Consider the following 23,854-nt stretch of genomic DNA (forward strand, 5'->3'; position numbering starts at 1 on the left):
ATTCCGATATAACTGGCGAACAAAACGGTGTAGTTACACTTCTGACTTTTTCGTCTTTTTCTTTAACCTGGGCGTTTTAGGCTCACTCAATACAAACTCAAACTCATTTTCAAGCAAGACAGCCTATTCGTGATTTCGAACAAAACGGTACAATTACAGCAAAGTTCTTTCATGCAATACATCGTTTTGTTCATCAGCTCCTTAGGACGCCACTAGTTTGTTTGCACCTTAATATTATAGTACTTGTACTATAAAATTAACTCGAATACTAAGGTCCTACGAAGACGGACACCTTTTTTTGATTACGAATTCAGGACGATGAACGGCGTACTTAATCGAGTCGCGTATATCACATTTTATAATATTATATTTAGGCAGATGTGTTAGTCTCGTAATACCAAGCTTATAAATTAATATAATTATAATAATACCTAAAATACCATTTGACATAGTTTCGGCCTACGAATATTAAGATGAAATTGTATTCAACCATATAAACTCGGTGATACGATTTTAACGCTATACAGTTTCGATCCTACTGTTAACAATCTGATTTCAGAGTTTTACGTTCAACGGTATAAAATATAATGAGATAGATTTGGATCTGTGCATACAGCATAAGGGATTGAGCACGATGATCAAATAAGCAACTATTCAACATATTCGCCTTTGATTGGTCAATAGCCAGCAAACGCGGAACGCAAACTACTGAATTCAGAACAGAGTCTAGACCGTTATTTGTAAGATTGACGCTTTAAAGGGCCATAGCACACGCTATACTCGGCGACGGCATAGCTGATTGGAAGTTTTTACCTGTAGCGACCATTGAAAACACTCTTAAGTATCTTATCCACAGATTTGGGATAGATTTACGATTTATTTATGCCCGTTATTAGGGCTCCGGCAAACTACGCTAAGTCGTCTAAACATCGTCGAAACAGTTTAGCCTTAGTGCGTTTGTGCACTCATTCGTAATCAACTCGTTTTCGTAAAAATACGATTCAAAGTGGACGCTATACGTATTCGCATCTGATTCGTATTTTGACGGATCCGTCAAAATACGAATCGCAAAATTACGAATGAGTGCACACGCGTACGTACGTTTTGTATGACGGCTATTGTATGTATCGTATTTTCACGAACCACGAAAAGGAATGAGTGCACAATCGCCCTAAAGGTATTAATCTATACTAATAAATAAAATTGGAGTGTCTGTCTGTAATTTCGAAATAACTACCTCATATTAAGCTCATATGGTTATTTGAACGATACCATAACTGAATCACACGTTTTTAAAATTTTTGTCTGTCTGTCTGTCTGTCTGTCTGTCTGTTTGAAAAGGCTAATCTTTGGAACGGCTGAACCGATTTTGACGGGACTTTCACAGGCAAGTAGAGGATTGACCAGGGCGTAAAATAGGCTACTTTTTTAACCGACTTTCAAAAAGGGAGTTGTGTTTTTCTACCTATGTACACCGAAATCTCCGAGATCTCTGAACCGATTTGCGTCATTTCTTTTTTAATCGATAGAGGAACTTTACGACATTGTTTCATAAAAAATTTGGAGTCCAACTCCTCAATCCTGATGCTGCAGGGGATCTGACCAATCCACGCGGGCGAAGCTGCGGGCATCAGCTAGTAATAACTACGAACAATTATAATGTTTATACATCAGTCATCCACCATAGTCCAACTTCCAATAGTTATCACTCGAACTAAAGTATGGTATTAGTGTTAAGATCAGTAGACCAGATATGGATACCCACTGGACTATCCAGTCGTAAAACTTGATTACCTGTAATAAATAAATCTTTATTAGTTATAGATATCAATGACACCATGTGAATTGTGAATCATCATGATAATTAATTAGTTTTATTTGTGTCATAGTCATTGTGATTGTTCCATGATTTATCTTTATTTTAATTTTTTTGCATGATTTTAATTTTTTTTCATATATGTAATATGTTTGTCTCCTGAATTAAGTAATAAATAGTTTTGCACGCCATGCTTGGCAAAATATGGGGATCACTATTTCTTGAGACATATGTAAATAATAATACATAAAGAGTGAATAGGCATCCTCTAGGCAAGCGTGCTCCATCTTAGGCTGCATCATGTCTTGCCACCAGGTCTGATTGCAAGCTGCAATTTGCAGCCAAGCACTAGTAGTAGTCTATAAATTAATGAAAATGTTATGTTGCAAAAAAATGACATCATATTGGCAAAATAAATGATTTTGATTAGATTAACAATTTATTTGCATATCATTAATGACATAAGCGTTCTATTTTGTATAATTACGTAGTGCCTAATATCATTTGCATAGGTACTATTTACTTATCTCTGACAAAAATGGATTGGGTGTTTTTCCAGATTAACATGGTATTGGCCGATAAATAGTACTTATCTATCATACATAATCTACGTCGATACGACACGAGTAACTGACTAGACGTAGTAGTATCAACGTAGATCTGAAACAGCTGGGTCTAAAAACTTTATATACAAATGAAAATTGTAGGTTTGTTTTATGATGACCTCTCTGGCGCAGTTGTCTTATATGTTGGAGGTCCCGTGTTCGATTACCAGCAGGGGCATCTTGGGAATTTCTAATTTGTCTGGTCTGATGGGAGGCTTCAGCCTTGGTCAGTTACCTCCCTGCCAGTAATGCCGTGCCGCTGCCGCCAAGCGATTTAACGTTTCAGTACGATACCAGGTAGAAAGCAATCAGGGTACGGGTTTAATAAAAAGTACCGTACCTACTCCTTTCAAGTTAGCTCGTTTCCATCTTAGATTGCATCGTCAATAATTACTTCTAGGTGAGGTCGCTCAAAAGTTAACTTATATCGGAATAAAAAACGTTTTAAAGTTCCGTAGCCTTCAGGGAAAAACTAGTTTTTTAAAATATCTTTCCACATAGGAAAGCACTCCCGGCGTGGCTGAACTAGCAAATGATCTGGGTTCTAGCCTATACTAGGTGGCTCCTAGACATTCGCTGGTTCGGCTATACGAGGCACCCTTCATGCAACCGGGCGGGTCGGCGGGGTTGCGGATCGCCGGCGTCCCTAGGACCCTGGACAAGAAGGACTGCTACGGTACCACTCCCAACACCGAGCAGTGTCCAAGTAACCCTTTCCCGTGTTCCCCCATCCTACTCCTAAACCAAATGTCCTATCATAAAAGTCCCTCAATTTAATCCTAAGCTCCCGCACACTCCACACTCACTTACACACAGAGACACACACAAACACTACTCAAATAACACACAAACTTTTAAAAAACAAATGGCGGATCTTAAAACTAATTTCGGTCTCCTGGTGGGTAGCGGCTCAGTGCCCAAATCCCACCCTGGCACCCAGGCGACGTCTACCGACGGCGCCCAGGGCCCAGGCTGCCCCACCGTATCAGGAGGGGGCAAAGACCCGCAAACCATCGGTTCGACAATGATGAAAACAACGACCTCGGCTACTAACATGGACATGTCCTCCCTTGCCGAAGCGATCCCTGTGCCTGCCAGCGCAAGCACATGGACGCTTGTGGCCCCCAAGCAAAGACGGAAAAACAAGGGGAACAGGACAGACAGACGGACACGAAAACAAACGGACACACAGGCAGACGAACAGACGGACAAATTGAAAAACAGACCGACGGACGGTAGGGAAAACGGAGGCGGGAAGCGAAAGGAACCCGACTGCCCAAGCGCGGACGCCAGCCACTTGGCCGGAGGAAGCAAAGGTGGAAGCGAGGGACGACCCCCACTAAGTGGCGGCCGGCCTTCTGCGGACACTGGCGCAACCCCTGGCTGTTCCGCAGGCGAACAGGCGAGCGGGCAGGTATCGGCCCCCGATCGCAACCCTAATGCCTCGGGGGAGTCGAGCACCAACACTGTCGGGGCTGGGCAAACCGCAGTCGAGGACAGGGGGAACGATGGTGGTCACACTGACCCCGACGGGAACCCAATCCAGGCGCGGGGCGCAACGGGCCCTGGCGGTTCCAACACCGCTCGACCCCCAACTACAACAACAACAAAAACAACATCCAACAAACCTACAGATAAAACAGACGCACCAAAGACCTTGAACCCACCTAAAGCGAGGGCACGCCCGCGCTTTAGGAAGCGGAACAGGGGACAGACAAAAGACAGACAGGACCCCGGGACGTCATCTAGTCAGACGAACAAGAAAAGAGACAGACTTGACGACACGATCTCACCCAGGGGGGAACACAAACGCGCACGGACTGACGACAGACACACCCGAGATGCGAAGGGCTCCTATGCCACAGCAGTCCAATCGCATCTGAGCGTCGCTGTAACCACCACTCCCAGAGTCGACCTTACCCAAGATGAGGCGAATGCCATTCAGGCCCAGATACAGAAGGCGATTTTCGCGGCCTGTATCGAGCCTCTGGCACCAGGCCAAACCCGATACGCCCCGGCGTTTGAGGGCAAGGCCTTCCTCAGCGAGGGCGTACTAAAAATGTGGTGCCACGATGACCAAGCCTGTAACTGGCTCATAAACGTGGTGCCAAAACTAACATCACCCAGGAGCGGAACAGGGCTCACTGTGATAAGACAGACCGAGATTCCAGTCAGGGTTAGGTCGGGACTTTATGTCCCTGACTACGACGGGGAGATAGGCCAGCTACACCAGGTCCTATCTCACCAAAACCCCTGGTACGGAGTGTCACAGTGGACCCTGTTCAGCTACCGAAGAACAACCAGCAGCCCTCCTGGTGTGTTCCTAATATTAGGAATCCCAAATGAAGAGCTGCCAACGATTCTGGCGCGCGGCAGGAAGGTCGCCTATTCCACGGGCTCCATCTACATCAGGTTCTTCACGAGTGAAGGACTAAGTGATGTACCACCCGGGCATGACTCAGCGCCTGAAACTCGAGAGGAGCCTGATGCGGATCGGGCCATGGATGTGGATGGACCAACCGGCCAGCTCCCAGTGACACCTGAGCCTTCCGTGAGCGCTGTCCTCGACAACATCGAGGAAGTTCTGGCGGACTCCCGGACCAACACGAAACCACGGGAGAGAAAGGCGACACACAACGCTCCAGACGCAACAGCCCCCGCCGATCAACCACCGGCGCAGAGGGCGACAAAATAAAAATTATCCAGACCAACCTCCAGCACAAACATCTCGCCACGGCCACGCTACGAAGGCAGCTGGAGGTTGAACCCGAGACCATCGCACTGATCCAGGAGCCGTGGGTCAGGGGTAAAACTATATGCGGTTTCGGAAGCTGCAATGGTAAGATCTTTTCACATTGCAATGACGAAGCACCAAGAACATGCATTTACATTCCGCGCTGCATTACAGCGTCACTACTAACACAATACTGTTCCAGAGATCTGACAGCAGTCAAAATAAAAAATGGAATACAACAGGGCGTGGGACTACCACCAAGACCAGTGGTCCTAGTCTCACTCTACATGCCCATAGAAGACCGAATACCAACAAAAGAACTGGTGGACCTCACAACACATTGTGAGGACAACGACATAGATCTAATTATCTCTGTCGATAGCAACGCACATCACTACCTGTGGGGATGCACAGCCAACAACAAAAGAGGTGAGACTCTCATGGACTTTCTACTAACAACCAACCTAACAATTACTAACAAGGGCACTGAACCGACTTTCGTGTCGAGTAGGTACCAAACCATAATCGATCTAACCTTAGCGTCAACCAGAGCTGCAGACCAAGTAAAGAACTGGCATGTCAGCGACGAGCCTTCGCTCTCCGACCACAGGCGGATATGCTATGAGCTAGATCTAATGATAACCCAACACGCACCAAAGAGAAATCCAAGGAAAACTAACAGACTAAAATACAAAACCTTGCTCACGCATCAGATAGGTACAAACAAACCTAACGACATCGACGATATAGACAACATCGAACAAAACGTAAACAAACTAACGGAGTGCATTAAGACAAGTTATGAACAAGCTTGTCCTCTGAAGAAAATCAACACAAATCGACTGTCAAAAAACAGCTGGTGGGGCCCAGATCTGGAAAGAATGAGGAAAAACCTCAGACATCTTTTCAACAGAGCAAAAAACACCAGACAAGAACAAGATTGGGACAACTACAAGGAAGCCCAATACAAATACAACAAACGCGTCAGAGAAAAAGACAAAACCTCGTGGCAAAAGTTTTGTACAAGCATAGAGTCGAGCGATACTGCAGCCCGCATACGTAAGATTCTAGCAGACGACAACACCCGCACACTCGGCTCGCTGAGGAAAGCTGACGGAACGTACACTAAGGATGACAAAGAATTAAGCGAAACGCTCATTGAAACGCATTTCCCTGGCTGTAGAATAGTAGACTCAGCAGACTGGGAACACAACCTAGGAAACCATCCCACAGATGAGGATTGGGATCTTGCTAACAACACAGTCACGCGAGATAGAATCAGCTGGGCTATTGACACCTTTCACCCTTTTAAATCAGGGGGGACCGACAACATTTTCCCTGCACTTTTACAATGGGGAAAACTTCAATTGACACCATGGCTGGAAATAATATATAAGGCCTGTATAGCATATAAATATATCCCAACAGCCTGGAGAGAAGTAAAGGTGGTCTTTCTACCAAAACCTGGAAAGAGTGACTACACTTTACCAAAGTCCTTCAGGCCTATCAGCCTTACATCATTTTTACTGAAAACACTCGAGAGACTGGTTGATCGGTATCTCAGGGATGGAACCTTAAGATATGTACCTCTACACTCACACCAACATGCTTACAGCACTGGCAAATCAACGGAAACCGCTCTGCATTCTGTTGTTGGCAAAATTGAACATGACCTAGAAAACAAACTATCAACACTGGGTGTCTTCATCGATATCGAAGGAGCTTTCGACAAGACAACCTTTGATAGCATAGACAGGGCCTTGGGACGATACGGGGCGCCAAGAACTATACGCAGCTGGATAAGAGCATTGCTAGAACTAAGAATCATACAACTAGATATCAACGGAGTCACAAAAGGCATAGTAGCGAGAGGCTGCCCTCAAGGAGGTGTCCTATCACCAATCTTGTGGAACCTTGTAGTTGACGACTTGATAAACAAACTAAACACAAGCGGATTTTACACCATTGGTTATGCTGATGATCTCACCATCTTAATCAGTGGCAAACTAGAGAACACACTATATGAAGTCATGCAACGGGCATTGCGCTTAATCGAAAGATGGTGCAATGAAAATGAACTTACCGTAAATCCAAAGAAAACAGAGATGATTCTGTTTACCAACAAAAGGAAAATAGAGCTAACCAAACCACCAACTCTGTTCAACACAAGCCTCAAACTGTCCACTGAGGTAAAGTACCTTGGTGTGACTCTGGACAGCAAGCTCAGCTGGAAAAGGCATACAGAAGATAAAATTAATAAATCGCTTATGATACTAAACCAATGTAAACGCATGCTGGGAAAAAAATGGGGGCTTAAACCAAAGATAATAAAATGGTTATACCTAGCGGTAGTAAGAAGCTCATTAACATACGCCGCTTTGATATGGTGGCCGAGAACTCTTCTTACAACCGCCCAGCAAGAACTACAGAAATTTCAACGACAAGCATGCCTCGCCATTACAGGCTGCATGAGTACCACACCAACAACAGCACTGGAAATCATACTGGGGATCCCGCCCTTACACTTACAAATCAAAGAAGAAGCAACGCTCGCAGCCTTGAGACTGAAAACCTCAGGTCTATGGAAAGAACAGAACACAAGGCACACTAAAATTCTAGTGCAAAGCATAACCAAAGAACCACGCCTGGAGTGGAAATGCGACAGAACCAGGAAACAACACATGCTGGACAAACCATACAAAATATATCCAGAGATAAACATAGATCCGAAGTCAACACGAGATGCAATAGAAGTGTACACCGACGGATCCAAAACAAAAACTGGCACAGGAGCAGGAGCCTACTGCCAAGAACTAAACATGAAAATAAGTCACGCACTCGGTAAGGACAACTCTGTCTTCCAAGCAGAGTGTGTAGGCATTACAACCGCAGCCATAGCAATGGCAAATCGACAGGTAAAAAACTTTAAGATTAACATTAACTCAGATAGCCAAGCTGTTCTCAAAGCTTTGGCTAAATTCTCGACAACCTCCGAACTCATACAAGACTGCCATAAGGCTCTGGAAACACTCGCCATGTCGAATGACATCACTCTACGGTGGGTCAAAGGACATGATGGGGACCAGGGAAACGAGGCAGCGGACGCATTAGCACGCAAGGCTACGACGCTGAAGGTGACAGGGCCACAGCCTATTGTACCCATACCCTTCAGTGAGTATAAAACTTGGTTGCATGAACTAACACTTAAAGAACATTCCCAACTATGGGCAACCGCAACTGACTGCAGGCAAGCCAAAGAGGCTTTCCCTAATATAGATCAACGACAAACTAACAAACTACTACGCCTGGACAAAGGTAAACTTAGGAAGGTGGTGGGACTCATAACAGGGCACAGCCCACTAAACAAACACCTTTTCGTTATAGGTGTTACCGACAGTCCTCTGTGCAGGGCCTGCATGGAGGTCGATGAAACGCCGACGCACGTGCTCCTGGAGTGCATGGTCGTGGCAGAACAACGAGAACGCCATTTGGGTTCCCCAACCTCACTCCATGAAGTCCTCGGCAACCTGGGCGGTCTACTTGGCTTCTGGAGCGAGCTTGGATGGCTGGAGTGAAGACTTCGGCGGGGAGGGGCAACACACGCACAACAGACGGAAACGTTTAAGTGCGGAAACCAGCCCAGAAGAGAAGAAGAAGAAGATAGGAAAGCACTGGCCCCTATGGGAAAGCACTGGTACGGGCTGTCCTAGTTTTAAGGCCAGGATTCCATGAAACTCGCATGTAAAGTTTTTTCCATTAATAAATTTTCATTTCATTTCATAGTAAAAGAGCAAACCTCGAGATGCTCACTGCTTGTCGACGGTTCGCTTGAACCACTGCGTGAAGTGGCGCAGCTGCCACACGGCGCGTGCAGACTCCTCCCGAAGACGGCCGTTGAGTCGTCGCAGCCGACGGACCTGTTTCAATTTGAATATTTATGGTCTTACCACTAAAACTTTAGGCGCTGTTTTAACTGATGTTAAACACGCGTTTTTAATTTTTATTGAAAGGTACACAAAACAGGTTGTTACTAAAAATGGTCCAAACATAAAAACAAAAGATCCTAATCTATGTGACAACCCCTAATAGGTGTACACAGCAATACTAGCTATACTAATAAATAAAATTGGAGTGTCTGTCTGTAATTTCGAAATAACTGCCGTATATTAAGGTCATATGGTTATTTGAACGATACTATAACTGAATCACACGTTTTTAAAATTTTTGTCTGTCTGTCTGTTTGAAAAGGCTAATCTTGGGAACGGCTGAACCGATTTTGACGGGATTTTCACAGACAAGTAGAGAATTGACCAGGGAGTAACATAGGCTACTTTTTTAACCGACTTTCAAAAAGGGAGTTGTGTTTTTCTACCTACGTACACCGAAATCTCCGAGATTTCTGAACCGATTTGCGTCATTTCTTTTTTAATCGATAGAGGAACTTTGCTACATTGTTTCATAAAAAATTTGGAGTCCAACTCCTCAATCCTGATGTTGCAGGAGATCTGACCAATCCACGCGGGCGAAGCTGCGGGCATCAGCTAGTTCCTAAATAAATATATACATTACACAAGATATACACAGAATTTTTAAAATGAAGGCTTAATAGAAATTTTCAATATAAAATGGTTCATGGGGATATTCGGTTAAATGTGATTTATTAAGCATTCCTCAATCTGAACGAACGCGCAATTATAATACTAGGCTGCGCCTGGATTACAGACCAAAGTGGTTAAACTATCACCTCGTGGATAGAGGGGAGAAGGGACTGCCTCTGTCAGTGCTGCCGATATTACCTCCTCCTCGAGATGGTGCCTGTGTCGCTGCGCAGACACGGCGTCCGCCTCGAGCGCCGCCACGCGCTGCGCCAGCCCGCAGCCGCAGTTGTGCGCGACCCCCGCACTGCCTCTGTCAGTGCTGCTGACTACCGGACTCGATGTGCTCTCCGTTGTATCGTTTATCTGTATACAAATTTTATATTGAATTTTGAACTTAGAATGTAACTCTCGGGAGCGACTATTTAACTACACAAAATATGAAACAAGAACTAACAGGTACTTCTGCCCAAGTGTCCAGACCGACATCTGCCGTAGACTCCGACGCCGGATCAGCTGTGTCTATTGATTGGTACTGATGCTCCTCACAAATCTGCGCAAGTAATAAGAGATATAGTCACTTCATTGAAATCACACAAATAAGGAGCAGTTTGTATAATGGGCGCTAACCTACACAAATAATTATCACCACACCTCCACCCGTTACCCTCCGCCCCTTTAGAATCTAGATTCTCCTAGCCCGTGGCCTGCGTCTGAGCTGCATCAGTGTTGTCTGTGCATTTCCAATCAATCTGCAGCAAAGCGCGAGCGTCGGTATGCACTAGAGCAGCCCAATCCAATGCCACCCCAATCTCCATCCCCCTTGAGCTCCGAGCTCTGCGTATGAGCTGCATCAGCGGTGCCTGTGGGGTATCAACCGACCTGCAGCATAGCGCGGGTGGCGGTGTGCACTAGGGCAGCCCAGTCCAGCGCCGAGGCGTCGGGCAGCGGCAGCGGCGCGCCTCCCCCCGCCCCCGGCCCGCCGTTACCCTCCACAACCGACACCCCCCTCGATTCCCCTAGCTCTGCGTCCATTAGCCGCATCAATTCTTCCTGTGGTGGACAAGATTAGAATATAGAATATAATAGAAAAATGAAACGAAATAAATGTTTTTTGAAAATGCGCAGATAACATTTAAAAATTTGTATTTTATATGAATGTTTTGATGAAAGGTTAACACCATTTGATTTTATAAGTCTTAAAATCAGTTAATCGTGTCAGGCCAATTATTTTTGTCTAGCACTGAATACGGTCTATTTGGGCTGTAAATTGCAAACACCAGTCTCAGTTTTTATCTAGTGCTTTGATCTATATAAGTGTTCACTTTTTATTAATAAATAAATAAAATAAAGCTATACACGAATTGCTTGACGGTTCGTTCAGATAGCGACACTCACAGTGAGCGAGGAGGTGGCGGTGGACCGCGGGCGCCGCGAGTGGCGCGGCGAGGCGCCCTCGTGCGAGCGTCGTCGTACCTCCGAGCTGCCTCCGTTGCCGCCGCCGGACGTCGTGCTGCGCCCTGAACCACCTACGAAACAAGAAGAGACTATAAAGCCTCGAGGCATAACATGCTTTCCCAAGTGTGGCGCTGGGAAGAACGCCTTCCCGGTAGTAAATTGAGCTTTGTGTCTCCACATCCTGACACTGAAAAGTAACTTAAAACAACGTTATTAGATGATGGCACACGTATCTTCAATAACCTCTGAAGACTACATTTTATTATACAAGTTCCAAGATACAACGGCCGGGCCACCTGGGCTCCGAGCAAGATATCAGCATGGAGAATGACCTTTCTACGGACAAGCCAATTTCACACTACTCCCGTATATAGAAGAACATTTTTAGTAAGAATAGGAATGATTTTCGCGCATCACTTTGTACCACCTGATAAATCGAAAAATCACCCCCTGTGCAGTTTTAGTCATGATACAATACAGCATTTATTTATATGGTGCCGCCCTGTCGTCGCCCCCCCTGTCGGCCAGGATGAATACGTATTATATCACGCGACCGCCCCGCTGCCTGCTATCATCGAGACCGTAGCCTATGGCAGGGTAGTTACCGGTTCCATATCCAGAGGTGTCAGATCTGGGCGGCGACAGGCGGCGCCGCGCCGGCTGCTGCGCCCACGCTTCGCCGCACGCACTTTGGCACTCGCAGCGCGCGCCCTCCGCAAATGTTAACCGCACCTGTACCATGCAAACACAACATTAAACACAATTGTTTGTTACGACATATTTTGTTAGATATGGAAGATACTATTAAATATTTTAGTTACAGTCGCCTTTACACCAGGGATGAGAATACGTAGCGACTAGCGAGGAATGTGTGAACTATGAAATCCACCAATCTGATCACAGATTCTGAATATGTTTTGCCTTTTAGTGCTAAATTGACCCTATTCAAATGATAAAAGGCACATTTTGACATCTCCTGCTAACTTCATTCGCGACCTCGTTATATTATTAACATATACTTTCAACTAACAAAGTAATACTTTCAAATCAAATACATTTGTTCTGTATGCCTTTTGATAGTCAGATTTGTAAGATTTATAAGATGATATAGAGGTGATAATTAATTACGTAAACTTAAAACTAAAGCTACCGCATTTGAAAGCGGTAACCGAAAGCGCATTTGAAACCCTCGGTTTCAAATGCGCCCAGGTCTGAGAAGAGCCCACAACAAACTCAGTCGAGTATCTTTTTATTACCACTAATTTTACTATCGCTTTTGTGAGCGAAGTTAGCAAGTATCACAACATAGCAATAGGGTTATAGTAGTGATGTTGGAATACTCACAGTGACGGGGTCGGAGGTCTTGAGCAGGTCGACGAGGTGGTCGTGCGGCAGCGCCACGACGGCGGCGCGGCACACCTCCAGCAGGCGCGCGCCGCGCTTCACGCCCGCCTTGGAGGCCGCGCCGCCGCCCTCCACCGCCGTCACCAGCCCGTCTGCTTGCACGTGGAACCCTGACCAACCAAACTTATTTTATTCGAAAACAAGTTCAGTATCAATTGTAAAAACCGACAGGGTGGGTGTAAGCGCTTGCAATTTATACCCTGTTAAAAAATCTACACCGTGCGTAAATTTTTGCGCTTTACGTATATTATATACATTCATTAGATGATGCCGCCGACAACTTCATCCGCGTAGTTTTAGGTTTTTGAGAATCCGGTGGTAACTCTTTGATTTTCCGGGACAAAAAATAGCCTATGTCCTTTCCCTCTATACATTCCTGCACGCGTTTCCGCGTCAATGAGGCATTGATAAGGGAGAATTTTCTCATAATTCTTCGCGGTGGCAGTAAATGCGCGTCACCCGCCGGCTTTACCTAGTTGCGAGGCGGCGCCGCGCTCAAGGGTGAGCTCGTCCAGCGCGTGCGCATGCTGCGGCGCGACGCTGGCCAGGCGCCGCAGCAGCCCGTCGCCCGTGGCCGCGCTCACCCGCACGCTCTCCCCGCGGTGGTAGTATATGCGCGTCCAACTGCCGCTCACCACCCAGCCTGAAAACAACAAAGCACTTACAGGTCTTCGCAAACCACTGCACTTCTCATACTTTGTAGGATATCACACTATATTTTGGATGATAGCGGGGACACTCTGCTAGCAGCCCGGTTTCGTCCGCAAACACTTGATGATACACCTACTCCCGGTCTCTATCCCTTTCTCGCACCTACTAAGTTAACGAATATTATGCGAGGAAAGCAACATTCATCAGTGTACTTACGGAAACTTAAGAAATTGTACTTATTGTATCTTTGCTTTATGCGTTTGGACGTTATGCGCTCTAATTTCGGGGAGGAAAATGAAAAAATGAAATCGTCACCAAGGAAAGGACTATTTTCGGTTTTTTTGTTATTGGACTGATTTCTTTTGATTTTGGTCATTCCAGGCATAATAATTATAGGCATTTTCCGCAATTTGAATTTTTGAAAAAATAAGGATATCCGAAACTAATTGAACTGGTAGATTCACTTGACAATTCGAAAGCACTTTGTAAAAGTTGATTTTGAAACTTTCTAATGTATAAAATGGGGAAGAAAAATAAATCAATCAAGGAACAACAATTACCAAGCAGGGTAAGTGTAGGTAAAACTAGAATAATTTGTCTCGAGCTTTCTTCGACGATAACAATTGAGTCAGTCGATACTCCCATGATGCAGTCTAATATGGATCCACCCGCACCTTCATCCTGGACTTGTATCTGAAAAATAAATTTTTAATTGAAAAATGCAATATAGATATTTTAAAAACTCAATGAAAAATGAGGTCTTATTCAACATTAATAAAGTAGACTAAAGTGCGGATAGATGCCACAGTGGGATAGACGCCACGCTTTCAAAAACCTAACTTTCCCAAATTGTAACAAAGATTTAATAGTTTTAATAAGTAAATTACACACCACCCAGCTTACACCCCGCAGGTCACCGTGTGATCATCTGCGCAGCGAACGGTCGATAATTTCCATCCCCGGGATGTAAGCTAAGCTAAAGATGTAGCAAAATCGGCTAAACTGTTGGGCCATGAAAAGCTAGCAGACAGACACGCTTACTTTCGCATTTATAGTATTAGTATGCAAGCATGAATCAACGTATTATTTTAATACTCACGTGGTAGCACAATGCACCCCTGACAAGCACGTCGTTTGCACAATCTTCAACACGCGGAAATATAGTATTGTTGTTGGAATTATTTCCACTTTTCATTAATAATGACGAAAATATTGCTGAAACAGTGAAATTAAGCACGAAATTAATTTTGAGGGATGCAACAGTGAATCTTACAACACTATATAATGCATAAATTTTGAGAAGGACTTCGTCTGTGATGGCGTTTGCTGGCGCGCGTGCTGTGCTTGTTTGGAGTGTTTTTTTTTTGTTAAGAGTGGCTGGTTTTTGTGTTAGTTGGTGTTTTTTGGTGGTGGAACTGACTGGGAAGCGCTCTAAAGGAGCGCCGCGCGTATGTCGGCGGGTGCCGGCGCAGACGGAGTCCATACTTGTATAAATTCAATAACTTGAAAATATCACAAACTTGACATTGGCTAATCAGAGTAAAGCCAGATATAAAGAAAAATAAATAAAAATTTTGAGAACTCACTCGTCATTTTTGCTGTATGTGTCAACTGTACTTTTGACATGACAGTTGACAGATAGAGTAAAAATGGCGAATGCGTTCTCAAAATGTACGCACTATACAACTCTAAACAAAAGAATAACAAACGTGCAAACATGTTTTAATGATTCAGGGCCAAAACACACTCGATACATTTAGCATTCGTGAATCGCGACTGTTTTGATACTGCATTGCGTTTTGGCGACTTATTGCGTTGACATGACAGCTGACAGAGCCTCACTAAATTACTAAGATGTGCGGAGTGACGCTGCTTTTAGGTTACTAAAAAAACCTATAATATAGAAAAATAGAATGATGTTAAAAGTCTTAAGTGTGCTCCAGCCCTACAGGTATCATAAGTAAAAAATGTATCTTACAAAATTTCTGTCCTGTATCCACAGTAGTGGCAGAAACATAATTATTGGCGAGGTCTTTCAGGTACTCTTGTCTTGTACGCGTCGCCATCGTACTAAACTTAGGAGACTGGATGGCTGCATTTTCACCATTTATCACCTGAAAAAATACGACTTGGTTTGTTATGTAGTTCTTCGGATCAATTTTTTCAGATGAAACAAAACTCAATACATATTTTTTTATTAAAACACTAGATGATGCCCGTAACTTTATTTGGGTCAAACTCGTCAGGATAAATAGTAGCTTATGTGTTAAGTTAGGGTATAAGCTATTTCCATTTCTAGCCAAATTGGTTTGATCATTGAGATGTGATTGAGTAACATCTGAATTTTCCACGTATTTTATAATATCTCCCGACTTCGTCCGCATAAGTTACGCTTCTTTGAAAAATCCCGTGGGAACTCTTTGATTTCCGGGATAAAAAGTATCCTACATCCGGGTTTCAGGCTATCTCTGTGTGGTGTTACAAGCTAGCAGACAGACTAACTAACATACTTTCTCGTTTGTAATATTAGTTAGTTTTTTTACCTTACTCAGTAGCAAATCAGTGAAGGCTTCACCCTTGGGGTAGACCGCGCCATCTTTGATTGGCGGTCCAAATAAAGGCACTTCCTTAGCACGACTCACAGCTAAACTATAATGTGTGTTTTCAGTACACGGGTCTATCACTCTAACCACAACAAACACGTGCTGAAATTGAGACCGAATGTTGCGCGGAGTGAAAGGCGCCGCGCCCGGTTCTTGGAAGACTATTGTGACGATGTCGTTGCCGATGTGCCGTTTCCTCAACAGCTGCTGCCTGTTGTTTGGGGTGTACGGCAGCATCGTTGACACGTGGAACATTATCTCACAGCCTTGGTACGTTGTGTACACGGAGTACAGCCCGGTCGAGTCAGTCCGGTTGTCGAGACCAGCTTTATACTTGTCAAAGTCTTTTAACCGAACTGTTTGACCCAACATTTGGAGGAACTCGACGAACGCCGGTCCCGCCTCCTGGTTGTTGTACATTTCCTCTTCGGTAGATTGGCCACTCTTACAGTACATTACACCAACTTTGTAATGCCTGGTTACGCGTTGTTCGTCTAGCCGTAAAAGTTGTTCTTCTGCGCCACCATTAGTGATTCCGAGCCTGAAAGTAATAGTTTCATTAACTATGTATTATAACTACATTCTTTTAGGGTTCCCCTATAAGCTGTACACTGTACTATAGCAACATTTGTTTAGTAATATTGTCCCGTTGGCACCCTTCAGGTATAGAACCCTAAAAACTACTGTTTGAGAAATAAGTGATGATCACCAAATTTTTAGCAATTAGCATGGCTGTGGAAGAAGTCTCTTCTTTATTCTGTGGTCCAACCTTATGCATCCATTAGCATGTTATTGGTAATGTTATTTTATTATTGTTGTTGTATTTATATTGTTATCTTTATGATTTATCAGTTATCAAAATAAAAATCTAATGATTTCGTAAAAAAAATTAACAAATAAACATACCTTAAACAACCAAGTTGTAATTCAGGTGCAGCATATTCTAATACTTCTTTTGTGTTGTACGTAGCACTACTATTACTAGGTTTGCCGGTGGGTAAGGCATCCTCAAGGATGGAGCCTCTAAGTGTGAGCAGTTCTGAGGTTCGTATGATGAGACGGTATTGCCAGACGAGTTGCGAGACCGGCACAGACGCGTCGCCGTCACCCCTACGTAGCTCGATCCGTTCCTTTTTTATCGAAATCGCAACGGGACCTAAATTTTCATCCATGCCGAACCAGTTTTGGTGTGCTGTAAATTGATTTTCTTAAATAATTATCCATAACTACGAATATTATATGTACACAGTACAACTAACTAAGTATCAAATCTGTCGACTGACAGTGGAGTTCATTGTGTGCTCTGTAGTTGTTGAGCTAGCTGCTTCTAAACCAAATCTATCTGAGTTCTGTGTCATTACACCTACATTATACCTACCAGAAAGTCTAAGTTGGTGTTCACTACCAACGTAAAGATTTGACATAATACAAAAGTCAAAGTTATAGTAAGGCTGACATGAAATAAATGAATTGATCATTTCAAAAACTGCATAAGTCAGTCTTTTCTCAAACATTATTTTTATGCTTCAAACACTTCCTCAAAGGTTGACACATATTATCCTGGGTGAAAACCATATAAGATGTATCCATCCTTTATAATGTTGAAACTGTAAGATATTTAGTCCAAAAAAGTCCTTCAAAATTCCTTTTTACGTTTTTTTTAATGACACAATTTTTATTTGATTGATGATTGACTGACTTGGGTCTCATTCGCACGAGAGCTTTTTTAACGTCCGTTAAAAAAGCTTTCAAATAGAACAAATACATTCCCAAGTATCTGTTCACACGTCAGCGCTTTTTTAACGCGTTTTCTATTTTCAGCGCAACGCCGGGTTTTAACGCAACGCTTATTTAACGCTCGTGCGAATTAGGGCTTAGGAGGCTTTAGAACTGACTGATTCAAATTAATTAATCTTCTAAAATGTAAATTTACTTACGCTGTGTATAAAAGTAGTTCCTGTAGTATAGTGCCCCTAGATCTAGTCTTTCAATGGGCAACGGCGAACTTGATCTCACGAAAGGGCAGCCATGTCGCCAGTGACTCTGGTCTTTGGGAAACTCCAGGACTGAGAAGCCGTATGCAGCCCGGGGACGATGCCATCCTCCGAATTGACCCGGGATGGCCCCGCGAGCTGTGCGAGCACAGAGAGAAACGCAGCGCTCCTCTTCACCTGAAGAATAAATCATAAACAAATGAGAAAACAAAGCAGTTTTAGCTCTAATCCATACTTAATATTATAAATGCGTAAGTATGTCTGTATGTCTGTCTGTATGTCTTTCTGTCTGTCTGCTACCTTTTCACGGCCAACAATGTAACCGATTCTGACGAAATTTGGTACAGGGTTAGCTTATATCCCGGGGATGGACATAGGCTACTTTTTATTCAGGAAAATCAAAGAGTTCCCACAGGATTCCTAAAGGCACTTAACCGATTTGTATGAAAAGTACCGAAGTAGCTTGCATCCCTGTAATTGAAACAGGCAACTTTTTATCCCGGAAAATCAAACAATTCCCACGGGATCTATAAAAATCTAAATCCACGCGAACGAAATCGCGGGCATCCTCTAGTTCAATAATAAAGTTTTTGAAATATTACTTTAATGCAGAGTATTAATTTGTCTAGTTTAAGTTTTTTTAAAGTATCAGTTACTTTTAATAAGTTAAACTCCAGTTAGGCGGTCAACAAAATCTGTACAAAAAATAAGAGGTTTTAGCTTTGTTTTTTCCCCCTTTTCAATCATTAGCGGCATACTAAAACAACAATCTTACGCACAAACCCTTGGTAAAATCCTATTGCATGATTCACAAACCAGTTCAATACACTCCTCTATAGGACGACTAACTTGATTATTATTTTGCAATCTTTTGAAATTGAGAGATTCTTCAATGGACTTTACAATAAAACTAGCTGATGCGCACGACTTCGTTCGCGAGGATTTAGGTTTTTAAAAATCTCGTGGGAACTTGATTTTTTTGGGATAAAACTAGCCTATGCCACTTTCTAGATCTTCAAGTACCTATACCATATTCATATACCTAAATCAGAAAATCTTAGCAAAATCTTTATGGGTCATTATTTACATGTCATTATATTATTATGTATAATACGCGTCAGGTCGAGATGGCAATCGGGGTATGAGGCGGGGGGGATGCACACCCACGTCACCCGCGCTATCCCGCACCGGGTTAGCGTGGAGGCTGTCGGGCGGAATTTAATTTATTTACTAGCTGTTGCCCGCGACTTCGTCCGCGTCTCGCGGGAACTTTCTTTCCAGTGGATTTCCCAAAAAAAATCTTTAATATAACCTTATTTATATTTATATTGTTTATTGCAGCCCTAAGCCTAAGACTTTTTACACCACTACAAGTAGAAATAATGTCCAGGTTGGCAGAAGAAAGAGGATAGAGTCAGTAGCCTAAGTTTTGCAAAGACAGCAAGAAAAAAACCACTATCTTCTTGGGTATTTGCAAGAGCAATTTCTTTTTATTTACTAGTAATAATTAAGTACTTAATTGTACTTACTTTTGAATCCTCAAATGCATTTACCACAGGTTCGGAATGCCTTTCCTACCATAGAGATATAGATCGAAATCTATAGAGCGCACTTTGACTTTGCTTAGACTAAAGTTCCAGTAAAAACGAGACAGACTTATGCCAGCGGTATGACGCTATCTCGTTTTGACAGTGTCTTAAGTCTGAGCTAAGTCAAAGTGCATTCTATAGAATGCACTTCGAACGAATGAGATCTATAGATCTCAGCCATAGTTTTACCAATATCTGTATGGACTAATCAGACTAATATAATTTACTAGCAACCTGCCCCAGCTTCGCACGGGTGGACATTTATTTTTTCTATTTTCCGGGATAAAATATAGCCTATACGGATTCGGAAGAATCCCGCTAAGTAATGGTAAAAGAAATTTTGAAATTGGTCCAGTAGTTTTTGAGCCTATTCAATACAAACATACAAAAATACAAAAATACAAAGGTTTCCTCTTTATAATATTAGTATAGATTAATAGATACCTAAACAATATGTCAAGTTAATGGTTTATTTCAAATGTTTTCATAATTTATACAAAAGAATGCAAGATGATAGAATTATGCACATTTTGCTAATGCATGACTGGTTTGGTGCTATTATACATACAAGCAGATATGATGTTATTGACTTGTACTTAGCAAGAATGGTGCTTGAAAATGAAAGTTGATACAGATGTGAGCAAATTATTTTCTAATAGAAGACACTAAAATAATTGTTATTAAGTAGATCTAATGAAGACACAAGCTAGGCATTTGAATGTTATACAATTATATCAAATAAATTATATCAATCGTATAATTTATTATAGTTTTTACCAATTTAATTATTTAAGTGATCCTCATACTAGTTACTGAATATAAGTATATTTTGAATAAAATTGATTATAGTAGCAAGATAATTGATTAATGATAATGCCTTTAAATATAAATAATGATAGACCAGTAAGTACCCATCATTACAAGATACAAAACTACATAATGTTAAACATTGAAAATTCTTATATCTACACATACTTAAAGGCCTTAATCATGTTATGGAGTCACCTAGTTCCCATACAACAGTGCCATAGCTGTATAAGAAAATTGTTTGTTCACATGTTTTTATGACTGAACATGACTATTATTTCTGTGTACTTGATTGCAGTTACATTTTGCAGTATGACAATGCTACTTGTATTATGATTGGAATTTTCATTCATAATAATATTTAGTTATAAATATTACCTACTAAGATAAGAGTATTTATGTCTAAAAAGACATTTTAGATATAAATGTTTAAAATTAAGAATATTTTGAATGACACCATTTAACTATATTTATTATAATTAATGCAAAAGTGTGTTTGTTGATTAGTCCTTCAATCACGCCACAGTGGAGCAATGAATTGACTTGAATTTTATAGGATACAGTTGAAGACAGGGAGAGTAACATAGACTACTTTTATCCTGGAAAATCAAAGTCCCTACAGGATTTTTGAAAATCTAAACCTATGCAGACAAACTCGCGCGCATTAGTTAGTATTCTAAAGTATTTAATTACATGTAATATTATGGGAAGTTTGCGAGCCAAATTAAAAACACAATTTGTCAGCCTTAGAAAAATAAGTGGTAGATGCTGAAGTTTTTAAAATGGCAAACAGCATTAAATAATCTGGTTTAAAATTATTTTAGGTGCAAGGATACATTGATGAATGTAAAATTGTCATCATAATATTATCTTTTGTATCCTTCCTTTTCACTGAAATGCAATATCATCCCTGTAGAGCGCAAAGACACAAGTTGCTACTGTGCAGCAACTCATTGAGTCACCCAGGAGACTGGCTACACTGGCTACACAATTTCTATATAAATTAGATTCTAGCAGTCACCGTCCGTTAGCTGTCGGGCGCCTAGTCGACCATGTGTAATGGGTCTAAATGTACTTAATAAGAAAAGGACTGATTAACTTATTTTTATTTCAAACTCTGAAACCTCATGACTTTAGGTGCCAGTCTTGCACATAGTTGGGACCCCTTGCGGCTGAAGCATTTTGCCCTTCTTGTCCTCTATTGTTACCCCACTGATACGACTACATCTAGAGTATGTTTATGTATTTATATTTTATTAAATAAAAATATCTTACCCCCTAATTCATTTCTGAAGAATGGACAACTTTCCAGCAATTCATTGGACCGTCCATCACCAGTGTCGGGGACAGCATCTTCGCCTGGCGGTAAACCACGTGTTGCAAGCAAAGATGCAGCTGATGCTCCAGTGGTTGTGTTACGACGTCTGCTCAAAAGTGCTCCACGAATTTCAGCTGCATAACTCAAATTGGCCATAAGTGACTGACAATCATAATGTGCAAATTGCTTTCTTTTGTTGGTATCTGCGACTGATGATATAATTCCATCTGTATCTGGTCTAGTAATGACCGCAGCAGTTCCGCCCCAAAACTTATTCAACTTAAGACGAGGCTTAGGACTCACAGTGGCTCGTGGAGTCGGCCCGTCTGCGTGGTCTCCCGCCAAAACTTCAGAGAAACGATCAGTTACACGGCTTAACCCGGACGGTCTATCGGGTGCGTTTAATCCACTGTAATTGTGTACCATCGCGGGGAGCCGTTCACTAGTACCTCCGATCACGTCAATTGACCCATGACTTCCATATTCGCGCCGCAAGCCGTTTCCTGTAGGGTGCTCTGCGTATATCAAGTCAAGGCTTGAATTGCTACGGTACATAGCATCTCGAATTTCTTTTCTTCTAAGTTGATCCGGAGCATACATGGCATTATTTTGACACTACTTAAAAATCGTATTTCCCCGTTTACAGTGTTCACATGGGATATTTTTTTCCAAATAAGACTAATAATAATTTCATGCAAATACTTAGTTAAAAATTAAGTTTAAACTTGTTTTCTCGTAATTACAGTTAAGTTAGAAAGTGGCACAAAACACTTCACAACTGTGAAAAGTAACATGTACAAATTAAATGTACTAAAATAAAAAACTATTTTATAAAAATATTGTATATATAAGAATGAATAAAAATCACTTTCGATACATCTGCAGTTCATTGAATGAGCACAAAAAATCACGGAAAAATTGAAAAAAATATTATTGCGAATTAGTGATGCACCACAGATTCACCACAGACGTAGTATCCTCTATTAATCTGTGCTCATATTATTAGGGATGCACGATCCGATGACCGATCCAAGTCTTTACAGTATCGATACAAACGAATACGATACGTACTTGGATCGATACAAAGTAGTTACAAAGATATCGGTATGATATCGGGATTATTGGGTTGGTATAACATGACGTATCACTAGACATTGTCATATAATGCATGATCATTTATCAATCATATTTTACATTATCATGATTGTTCATTTTAATTGCAAAATGAGAAAGGGCCTTACCTATTTGCTCTATGATTAGCACTGAACTCTACCTGTTGTGACTTGTGACCTGAGTTTTGAGATGATAGGGAGAGATGATTTCGTTGAAATTTTTTTTTGAAAGACGATAACAAGTAACTAAAATAAAGTTAAAAAAGTAAAAAAAGTTTAAAAATTCTCCGCTATTTGTAACTCTCAGTTTTCTAGAAAGACTCTAAAATAGAAGAATGGCTCCAATCAATAAACCAAAGTGCTATTTTTGTGAACCTAATATTAAAATCTATTAGGCTGCGATACGATATCGACATTAATCGTATTCGAACGATTCTACTTAGGTCCCTATAATAGTTTTGTATCTCATCGCATAACGGCATAGCGGCATTTTCTTATAAAATTTTAATGGTTCCGTACCCTAAGGGTGCCAACGGGACCCTTACTAAGCCTCCGCTGTCCATCCGTCCGTCTGTCCGTCTGTCTGTCAGCGGGCTATCGTGAACTGTAAAGGTACAGTACGATAAGGCTCTTTTGGTGCGTGGCCAAAATTGGAAATAAAGCTGCCGTCTTGAGAAGTGCTCTTGCTTGTTGATAGTTCGCTGCAGGCAGCAGGTGGTTCTCTGTGTCGGCATAAAGCTACAACAGCGCCCTCACTGAAGTGCCAAAAGAGCCTTGTCGGACTGTAGAGAGCACGTAGTGTTTTTTTTTCTCTCGTCTGGCTTTACAAAGATTAGCCAATGTCAAGTTTGTAGTTATTTGTAACAAGTTAGTTAAACTATACAAGTATGGACCCCATAAAAATATTATGATGGACCCCGTCTGTGCCAGCCCACGTAGTGATTACATACTCGAGAGCCAAGCTCGAGAGTTGAAATTTTCACAGAATGTGTTTGACAAAAACAAAATATAGTAAATTTTTTGAAAAATGGCCACGAAGAAAATTAAAAAAAATTAAAGTAGTTTCTTGCACAATAGTACGAAAGCGTTCGTGTGCGAGTCCGATTCACACTTGCCCGATTTTTTTTGTTTGTTTGTCTGTATTTGTGTATTTCTCTAGACTAAAACT

At 42.0% G+C, this 23,854-nt stretch overlaps 1 protein-coding gene across 2 annotated transcripts; it reads right to left on the reverse strand.

Annotated features, from left to right (window-relative positions):
- Positions 1–1,640: 1,640 nt before the first annotated feature.
- Positions 1,641–22,532, reverse strand: LOC123869338 (signal-induced proliferation-associated 1-like protein 2). Of its 2 annotated transcripts, none has more exons than XM_045912211.1 (16): positions 21,532–22,532; positions 17,804–18,037; positions 16,773–17,058; positions 15,807–16,407; positions 15,242–15,377; positions 14,363–14,478; positions 13,824–13,956; positions 13,085–13,255; positions 12,553–12,722; positions 11,814–11,940; positions 11,149–11,279; positions 10,633–10,803; positions 10,208–10,303; positions 9,952–10,116; positions 8,966–9,072; positions 1,641–1,794 (listed from the first exon to the last, which is right to left on the reverse strand). In XM_045912211.1, the coding sequence occupies exons 1-16, from the start codon at positions 22,172–22,174 to the stop codon at positions 1,791–1,793; spliced, it is 3,291 nt and encodes a 1,096-aa protein (XP_045768167.1). In that variant the 5' UTR covers positions 22,175–22,532; the 3' UTR covers positions 1,641–1,790. The 2 variants fall into 2 exon arrangements, with proteins under 2 accessions (XP_045768167.1, XP_045768166.1); XM_045912210.1 differs by having other exon boundaries at positions 8,952–9,072.
- Between the last annotated feature and the right edge of the window lie 1,322 nt (positions 22,533–23,854).

This window comes from Maniola jurtina, chromosome 11, assembly GCF_905333055.1.
Source record: "Maniola jurtina chromosome 11, ilManJurt1.1, whole genome shotgun sequence".
NCBI lineage: Eukaryota > Metazoa > Arthropoda > Insecta > Lepidoptera > Nymphalidae > Maniola > Maniola jurtina.

Coding starts and splice junctions, on each gene's coding strand:
- LOC123869338 (XM_045912211.1), bottom strand. CDS start 22,174: ATGTATGCTCCGGATCAACTTAGAAGAAAAGAAATTCGAGATGCTATG. Junction 15,378..15,806: donor CTGATTTGCTACTGAGTAAG/GTAAAAAAACTA, acceptor GTATTTTTTCAG/GTGATAAATGGTGAAAATGC. Junction 9,073..9,951: donor GGCACCATCTCGAGGAGGAG/GTAATATCGGCA, acceptor AAATTGAAACAG/GTCCGTCGGCTGCGACGACT.